Consider the following 10,563-nt stretch of genomic DNA (forward strand, 5'->3'; position numbering starts at 1 on the left):
CCGACAAGCATAGCAATCCCTAACCCCACAACTGCCACTCCATAAATGGGAAGAGTTGGGGACGGTAATTTAACAAAAATTCGACCCGATCCGATAGTTTCGTATTCTAAAATAACATTCAAATTTGGGTCGGATCAATTTTTAAAGGATGAGGTCTAATTCAGGTAGAATGTGAAAAAAATCTGACGCGACATAAGGATAAAAATGTAATTTTCTTAAAAATCAATTTTTTTAATTAAATACTTACTTTATACCGGGTTGAATGAGATCGGGTTGGATCAAAATCGAGTGAATAATGTATATTTTTCAATTCGGATCTAATTTAGATGGATGATTCATATTTTCGAATTGGATCGGATTGACAAAAAACCCGATCCTAACCTAGGCAACTGTGGCCATGAATCAATCGCCAACATGTACATATACAGATATAGAATTTTATATTAAAGATAATATATTTATAAAATTTTAAAGAAAACTAAAAAATAATTTAAAAATATAAAAAATATAAATAATAAATAAATAAAAATTTATATTTTTCTAAAGAGACAATAATCACTTCCACCCGCAACATCTAAGCCCATTGTGAACTTGAGCAAGATGTATATCAAAACCTAGACTTGACATTTCCTTTAGGTGCGTTTGGTTCACAGAATGTAAGATTATCAGTAGGAATAAAAGATTATCAGTAGGAATAAAAGATTATCAGTAGGAATAAAAGATTATCAGTGGGAATGAAAGATTACCAGGGAATAAGATTACTGAGAATGTTGTATTTTGTGTTTGGTTAGTTTAGCAGGAATATAAGATTACCGTGTTTGATTAAAGGAATAAAAGATTATTGAAATATATATTTTTACCAAATTGTCCTTATTATATATTTGTTTTTTTAACAAGTTGGAAAATATTTATATATTTTCTTTAAAAAAAATCAAATTCATAAAATTTATATAATTTTTTTACAAAATTGAATATATAAAAATGTTTAATGAAATGGTAAATTTTTATTTTAACCCCTGAACTTCATATAAAATTTTAATTATAGATTTTTTTGTAAATCTAAAATAGTTTAAGGATATTTTTGTAATTTAACCTTCCTATAATTTTTATTATTCAATGACAGAATAAGAATATCTAAAAAAAACTGTAAGGGCATTTTAGTCTAAAACTCTGGTAATCTAACAATACCTAAGGAAAGAGATGTAATAAGATTCCCGGTAATATACCCCAAAAAATTCACTATTGGTAATGTAAGATTACCGAAAATGACATTCCCGACCAACCAAACGGGAAATGTAGATTTTATTCCCATAGAAATCTCACATTCCCCCAATCAAAAATACCCTTAGGGTGCGTTTGGTTCACGGAATGTAAGATTACCAGTGGGAATAGGATTACTGTGAATGTTGTATTTTGTGTTTGGTTGGTTTAGCAAGAATGTAAGATTACCGTGTTTGGTTAAAGGAATAAAAGATTATTAGAATGTATATTTAACCAAATTGTCCTTATTATATATTTGTATAATATTACAAATTGTAAAATATTTATATATTTTTTTAAAAAAATTAAATTCATAATATTTATAATTTTTTTACAAAATAAAAAATATAAAAAGGGTTTAATGAAAGGGTAAAATTTTTGTAATCCTTTAACTTCATATAAAATTTTAATTATAGATTTTTTTGTAAATCTAAAATAATTTAAGAATAAATTTATAATTTAACCTTCGTAGAATTTTTATTATTCAATGACATAAGAATGATATTTTTGAAAAAAAAAAATTTAAGAGTATTTTAGTCTAAAACGCCGGTAATGTTACAATACCTAAGGAAAGAAAGATAATGACATTCTCGATAATATACCTAAAAAAATTTACTATTAATAATAAAACATTACTGAAAATAGACTCCTTAGAGCAACCTAATCTATCCCAATGAATATAAATGTTTTAAAAATAATACATATTCATACCCTAAAGGAGAAAGACACGTTCTATTAATTACGTTTTTCGAAAGATGTGCCTGACAGGACGTCTTTGATTATTGAAAGAAACAAATCAAAATTTTCAAATGATATATGGTCAAACAGAAGTGTGATTTTAAAAAATTTCGTCTCGATCGATGTTTTTTTTTTAAAATTAAAACGGTCAGAGAAATCATCATCAATCTTTAATTAAAATATAATTGGACATCTAAAACAAAAGTCGACATTTTAATAATTTTAATTTTATTAAAATAATATTTTTAGATTTACATTTCAAAAAATGAGTTCGGTAGTCAATTACGTATAAGAAATATTAGCACTTCTACAACGTCCTAAATTGGTAACTAATTGATTAATTGGTTGTCTTTGTAATGTAATTTACAAGTTTGAATTTAATTTAATTGAAGATCCCTTTAAATAACATTCTTTTAATTTTAAGATGAAATACAATAATATTTAATTATTTCCTATCGAAAATAAAATACCTCTCATACCATAAAACAATCAATTTTTACTACAATCGAAATAAAAAATTATTATTTCATTCCAAAATTCGTTATTAGTTCAAATCTCAAAGTGCATGAATAATGATAAAATAAATTAAATTAGAAATTACTAATCATTTTAAAAAGAATAATGATGTTTAACTATTTAAAGACATCGAGATCAGACTTTTTATAAGTCCTAACTGTCATAACAATTTCTTTACAAAATAATTAAATATTATTTTAAAAATGATTATGACTTTTATTTTGAAAAATTGGTGATTTAAAATTAATTTGGAAAACGGTTTAATTTTAGAGTCGTCGCCAACCATTAAGTTAGGCAGGTTGAAAAACTTAAACGTTAGAAAAATGGTCTGTGTTTTACCAAAGATTCATTTTTAAAAGTTCGGGAGTCAATTACGTGTGGGGAAGGATGAACACCCCGCAACGCCCAAATTTTGATACCCAAACGATTATATATTGTTGAATATTGGGAGTTACAAACTCAAAAATATATTTAAATTACGATCCTTTTATTTATTCGAATTTATTTAAAAAGTGTGAACAATCTTCGGGAACGTACTTCCTTTGTAGTTAGGAGATTTTCTCATATATTCCCCTCATAAAAACGTTATTTCACAAATTTCGCCAAGATAAAATAAAGTACAATAAAATAAAACAAAATAAAAATGAAAAGAGATGAAAAATACTCGAAATAAGCCCCTTTGAAACTTAATTTCCTCAAAATTATTCAATTTAATCCCTAATTAACCTTATTAAAACAATTATGTCCTTGAACTTTCAATTATTCCAAATAAGCCCCCTTGAAACTTAATTTCCTCAAATTTGATCCATTGTAGTCCACATTTTAGTTTATCAGATACAAATTCTCCTTCAACTTCTAGCCCCAAAATCAGGCTGTGACAAGCTTACTACCTTTCATGCTTTAAGAGATCATACCCAACATGCTTTGTACAACAATATATTTAACATGATAAAAAAACAAAGCTTGTTTTGTATTCCTCATTACATATTTTGGTATCCTTTATGGTTTAAGTTTTAACATGGTTCTAATTGGGGCAGGTTCTTATTGTTCATCATTTGTGGTTCAATTCTCAAAAAAGGTATCTGGATCATCTTATTATCACCAGACCCATTTCTGAGTTTTTAGTGGCTCGGGGTGAATATAAAAGTTAGGTGTAACATCACAAACTATGGGTTAGTGACTAAATGGTAAAGTTTCAGAATTTAGTGGTTAAAATAGAAGAATGGATTAGTTTAATGATTTATCTGGAGATAAATCCTAAAAATTTTAGTAATTATTGAATGAATTAAAGGGCAAAATGGTCTTTTTATCTAAAAGATAATTATCTTATCTCTTTATTAAGAGATAAGCATGTAGGGAGATATTTCTCCAGAACTACTTCTCATTCTCCTTCCTCTCCTCTCGTAACTCCAAGCTCAAAGGTGAGTCTTCTACTTAGTTAATTATTTGTTAATTTTAAGATTGGGTTTTGATCATTAGATGATAATTAAGCTTAAGGAAAGCTTAAGTTATCTTAAGATCAAAAGATAAAGGAGATAGAGAAGATTAAAGATTAGAGGTTCTTGAATGAAATATTGGAATAGAGTTCATAACAAGAATTGAAAGTTAAATTTGACTTGTCATCAATCTGAGTAAGAGATATGAAGTAATATAATTGGATTTGAAACATGTTGCAAAATTGATGTAATTATTGAATTACATATGGAAGATAGGATTTTGAGGTTTAAGATGAAATAAATGAGTATAAATTGGTTTAAGGATGTGTACTAGAGTTAAGAATGAAAGAGGGGATTAAACATGAAGGTTTTAATCCAAAATGAATGAACTTTCGGGTTCAAAAAGAGGATTCTGGGTAGAGTGCACCGATGCACATTCCTAGTGCACCGATGCACATTCCTAGTGCATCGATGCATCAAGGTTAAAACCCAGAAATTGTTTGAATGTGCACCGATGCATTGGTAGTGCATCGATGCACTCTTTTAAAATATATACATCGAATGCAATTCATGCATCGATGCATAAGTAGTGCATCGATGCATCCCATTAATAATGAAACATCGAATGCAATTGGTGCATCGATGCATAAGGAGTGCATCGATGCATCCCAGCAATAATACTGCATCGAATACCTTTTATGCACCGATGCATCAGTAGTGCATCGATGCATACCTTCATTAAAAGATGAAATTGACTTTTCTCTTAGTCTAAAGAGTGAACCATTAGAGTATATTAGTTATAATACTGATATAGATCCATGTGTGATTATGTAGATACTAAAAGTAAGCATATTCCGGAACGATCAAAGGATTAGAATCGAATCAAAGCAAAGCTAAGGTAAGTGCATACTATATGTATAGTATAATGGAATAAGACTTGTGATAAGTCTAATCCTTATGTTGATTTTTATAATACAATGATTGTGAACATGCATACATGATAATTATGGTGATATGATATGTGATATGAGAACATGATATGAATTAAGTGATATGAGCTACATGATTTACGTGAATGTATGCACTTGTGATACATGTGATATGATATAAAATATATAATTACACATACATGTGGTATGTGATAGAAGAGAAAGAACAAGTGATATGAAAGGTATAAGAATAATGCCCATAGTATACGATATGATAACTATAGGTGTAGTTGGCATGCCAAGAGTCGAGGGTTTACATATGTTTAAAGGCACATATAAACAGTTTACATATGTTTAAAGGCACATATAAACAGTTTACATATGTTTAAAGGCACATATGAACAGTTTACATATGTTTAAAGGCATATATGAACAGTTTATATATGTTTAAAGGCACATATGAACAGTCTACATATGTTTAAAGGCACATATGAACAGTTTATATATGTTTAAAGGCACATATGAACAGTCTACATATGTTTAAAGGCACATATGAACAGTTTATATTGTGACCTCTGGATCGTGGTCCTTCGGGACGAATACTGAACTAAGGTTCGGTGCCCCATGAGGGAATTGATACGAGCTGTGGTGACAGCATTAGTGCATAACCTCAATGCACTCACATACCTTTATTCTCAATAATATACATGGGTATGCAATTGAAATACCGATTTACAGTGAAAGTGATACAAGAAGGTAAGTTTCGTATGTGCATTATATGTTATCGTGCGATAGATACATGTATATTGAAATGTCATGATCCAATTATAAGTATGAACATTCATAAGTTTATTGTTGCACATTCATTTATTGCCTCACTAAGTCTATGACTTAGCGTGTAAGTGATTTACACGTAGGTACCAAGAATCAGGAAAAATGGAAATAGAAGTAGCACAGACAGCAATACTACTAAGAGATCAGAAGTAGTTGACAAAGTATGTATTTGGTTATGTATAGAATGTGGGCATGTAATAAGTGTTAATTACGAATACTCTGATCGATTTTGTATTTTATGGTTTTATGTAAATTAATGTATTTAGTTTTAATGAAAGTTTTAAAAATTCCCGTGATTTTCTATAAGATTCAAAGTTTGAAAAGTCAATGTGACACCTCGGACTTGTATTCGGGTCGGATATGAGTTAAGGGTGTTACATTAGGCCTCCATTCATAAGTATCGAAAAAAATTAAATTGTAAGAGCAAGAAAAAATAAATAAATTTGTTTGTAAATTATTTTTTTAGTACGGTTAATAAACTATCTAATAAATACATAGCTATCTCAGACATTTTCGGGACCCTGAGCGAAACTAAAAATTAGACCCTTATAAAATGAAAGTATATTCTAATACTTTGAATAATTAATTTAATATTATGTTAATAAATCGTATAAAATGATTGAATTAGGGACTTAAACTATAAAAGTAAAAAGTATGATTAAAAAAATTAGGGACCACAATTATAAAGCTAAAAAGTGATATTAAAAAAATAGGAGCATCAAATTAAGGTAAAAGGTGAGATTGAAAAAATTAGGAACCTCAATTATAAAAATAAAAAGTGAGATTGAAAAAAGCAGTAGTTTAATTATAAAGGTACAAGGTGAGATTGAAAAACTTAGGATCATCAATTATAAATGAAAAAAAATGGGATTGAAAAAATTAAGGGTCTCTATTATAAAGATAAAAAGTAGGATTACAAAAATTAAGAACATCATTATAAGGATAAAAAATTAAAATTAAAGAAAATTTAAGGGTTAAATTATAAAATAAACAATATTATAAAAAAATTAGGAGCCTTGTACAAAATGAGGGGCATGAATAGTTGCTCAAGGTGCACCCTAATAGCTACATAATAAGAAGAAGAAGAAGAAATATAATTTTAATGAAAAGCGAAAAATAATTTAAAAATATCATATTAATATCGTTCTTGATTTTTTAATAATGAATAACCAACAAAATTAAAATGTATCATTAAGTACAATTTTAAAAACAATAATTGAATAACCGAAACAAAAATAAAATAATAGATAGGTGACTAAACAAATAATTTATTATTTTTTAACCAGAGTCCCACTTGTCCAGGGCTTAAATATAGGCCTGACTATCACCTACTAAGGCTAATAAGACCCTCGATCATTATTCATTATAGGCTCATATGAACCAAGTTTGAATCAGGGAGATACATTTTCCTATGCTAGAATAGATGTTTACCTCACAAAGAAATAGGGCAAATGCACCCCGAAAATAAACTGCTATCCCCATGGGGGTTAACGTCATGATGGCATAGTTTATTGCTCCCACTTAATCGAAATGAAGTTCGAGTGGAAAGCTCAATATGATATGCGGACGTAGCAAATGACTACGGTATGCAAATTAACCATTGTAAAATAGCTGTCGTAACCTCAATCACGAAAACCTTTCACTTATAGGGCAAATCTATTAATCATAAACCTTTTTCGAGATAATATTCACATCGATAACAACTTGATTCTTTAAATGTCCTCAGCTAAGTCATTAAACTGTCGAAACCATTTTTTGATGATTCAAATATGTTGAGTTTGGGCATGAATTATACAAGAACATGCAGAAAAACCTTAATCCCACTATATTTGAAAAAAGGAAGGATTGATAATGTGATCTATAACCAAAAACAAGATAAAGGTGTGGATCCTAGGTGCTTCATGTCGGGACCTTGTGCGGGCGTACTAGCTAGGTCAGGATGCTGAAAATTTGGGAGCTGGAGATGCTAACTTGAGGAACTCAGCATCTTTTCTCCAGCAACAACAAAATAGTTAAAAATTTGTAGTAACAAATAATAATGAAATGAAACAATGGATAAAAAAAACTTATATATTTATTTATTTATTTTTGGTAAGATGATTTTATTATATATCGAATCAAACTTATTTAAATTGTACGTCTCATTAAAAATTTTATTAGTTTTAGTCGGAAAAAAGGAGTACATATTAGGATGGAACATTACCAACACCGGTATACAATCTAAAATTCCAAAAGATACCACTAAACAAAACCGGGCACAAACTGCCAACAAATGACAGATTCGCCATTACGCTGCCTAATTCACCAATCAAAAGCTCAATTTACACGCTTTATAGCATGCAATTACTCCTGCATATGTTACGCGTACCACTCAAACAGCAGTAGCAGTATGCAAGCAGACTTCTTGGCCCTCAAACAGCAGCCAGCTTAACCTTTAACATAAATCCCATCCAATGCTTCCCATGGCAGTGCCAGCGGTGGAAGACAATTTGCATCAAAGACTTGAGAATCTGGGAGTTGGAGATGCAAACTTGAGGAACTCAGCATCTTTCTCCAACAAAAATCCTTCTTTCATCCAATGTTGTCCATGCTTCAATGCCTTTCCCGCACTTTGTTGGTAGAAAAACAATAAGGTTCCTAAAATCAGACGCGACTTCCCCGAATGGAGCAACCCATTGCGGCTTGCCCCACCCGAAATCAAACTCGTAAAGTCTGAGATCACACCAGCTTGAGAAGGCCAACATGTCTGGTTTTTCATGGGAAAATAGGGTTTCCAGCTGGTTAATTAAGTCCCCCGTGGCTTCAAACCCTTGTTCCCCTTGTAATGAATTCAAGTATTCATCATCGAAAGCTTCCACGGATTCTCGCATCAACTTGACCAACTCGAATAACTCAGTGCTGGTCTCGTCAGCGATATCTGCAGCGCAACTTGCAAACCAGAAGAGGTTTCCAATCGATTTATGTAACAAAGGAAGGTTCATTCTTGGCCTAAGGTTCACAGCTTGAACTGCTATAGATGGTTTCGAGGATGCCGACATCGTCCGCGTCGCTGCCATAAAATGTTTCCAGATAAAACCTGATAAAGCTTGAACCCGAGAGGGTGTAGCCTCGAGTTCCCCTTTGGCAATGGCCCTCAGTTCGGTTATGGACTTGGCGTCGAATGTGAATCTCTTTGTAATGTAATTATGAGATCCCTGGAACCACAAGTTCTCCATCGTTGACAAGTAATTTTCTGGCACTTCGTTTAGAGGTGGAAACACCTTGGATCCCTCAGCTAAACCATGAAATCCAACATCACGATAATGGGATCCTCGACAGATTGTCCTCCAAACATTGCATAAATTAAAATACGTTTGCCCATCAATCAACTTATGAGAACCGCCGAACCCTATGGCTATCCCACCACAAGCGAAAATGGTGGCTTGGCACAAAAGGGGGACAACCTCATTTTTCAATTCTTTGGAGAATGGAGGGCATGGAAGCAATTTGTTCAATGACTTGACCTCATGGTGCTTGAGGAACTCGGACAACCGACAACCGGCTTGAGCCGATACAAACGGAACGCCTTCATCGAAGCTGTCGATGAACATGTTGTCTTTGATCCGACCAGCAAATGGATATAAGATGTTTAGGGTTTCTGAGAGTGAGGTCTTTAGCTGATGCAAGATAACGGCGGGAGTGAAACTCGTTCCACTGATGGAGTAGAACAAGATATTTGTGACGTTAGTTGCGGGGGTGAGTTGATCAAAGAAGGTGAGTTTGAAAGGTTTCATGCCTTTGATTTGTGGTGAGGATGGTTTGATGATTTCTCTTGCAAAAATGTCAACTTCAAAGTTCAACATTTTGCAAATTTGCTGGAACTGCTCTTTTTACAAAGAATGGCAGTTTCACGACATATATATATATATATATATATATATATATTTGCATTTAGTTTTTTTAGTACACAAAAGTTTAAATCAAGCGCCGTTCCTCTAATTAAGGTCATGGCATACTTAAGATTGCTCAATTGAAATTTATATAAGATTTTACAAATTGTAATTTAAAAGTGACGATGGTGGGATTTGATCTTAACCTTATAAATTCAAATTTATTAATTCTAATCATTTATATCAACCCTTGTTTATTATTTTATTATTATTTTTCTTCTATGATCCTTTTTGTCTAATAAATTATTAGTTTGATATCTATTCATTTTTATTAGTTTTGTCTCATATTATCATTTTGCATATTCCTTACCCCATTGAATTTTCCAGTTAAAAGAAAAAAGTTGACGTTCCAATCAAATAAAATCAGAAAAATGCATAACGATTCTAATTTCCTTTAGAAAAATCTAATTTAAAACTCCAAAACTTGAAATATTTGCTTAAATATTTGGGTTTTTATTTTTAACAATTTATTAATTTCAAAATTTTTTAAAAATAAATTGAACATAATTATCATTTTTAAATGAATATAAATTTAAAATATTAATATTCTATGAACAAATATAAAATATGGATTATACGTTTCCGTAAATTGAAAATTGATATTTTTTTATTAATCTAATATGATTACACCATTTATCATTTAATACTCAAATATCTTACAATTATTGATGTTTGAACCCTCTCTAGATATAATAATCATCATTTTATCGATTAAGGTCGTTTCTAAATAGTTTAAATCATAATTAAATAACAATGACGTTAATAAAGTAATAAATTAACATAAAATAATAAAATTTAAAGAATCAAATATTTTCTTAAGGTATTACGAAGAAATCAATAACTTTAAACACTATAAAATTTAAATGGGAAAAGAGATGTAATTTAGATATTTTTTATATTAAACTTAATTTTAAATAAAGG

The 10,563-nt window shown here is 30.3% G+C and overlaps 1 protein-coding gene across 1 annotated transcript; it reads right to left on the bottom strand.

The window, feature by feature from the left end:
* Positions 1–8,253: 8,253 nt before the first annotated feature.
* On the bottom strand, positions 8,254–9,555 carry LOC120176517 (vinorine synthase-like). The gene has a single exon (XM_039182938.1). The coding sequence runs from the start codon at positions 9,553–9,555 to the stop codon at positions 8,254–8,256; it is 1,302 nt and encodes a 433-aa protein (XP_039038869.1).
* Between the last annotated feature and the right edge of the window lie 1,008 nt (positions 9,556–10,563).

Source organism: Hibiscus syriacus, unplaced genomic scaffold (assembly GCF_006381635.1).
Source record: "Hibiscus syriacus cultivar Baekdansim isolate YM2019G1 unplaced genomic scaffold, ASM638163v2 tig00112249_pilon, whole genome shotgun sequence".
Taxonomy (NCBI): Eukaryota; Viridiplantae; Streptophyta; class Magnoliopsida; order Malvales; family Malvaceae; genus Hibiscus; species Hibiscus syriacus.

What these genes read in the sequence shown, in the direction of transcription:
- LOC120176517 (XM_039182938.1), bottom strand. Translation starts at nt 9,555, where the DNA reads ATGTTGAACTTTGAAGTTGACATTTTTGCAAGAGAAATCATCAAACCA.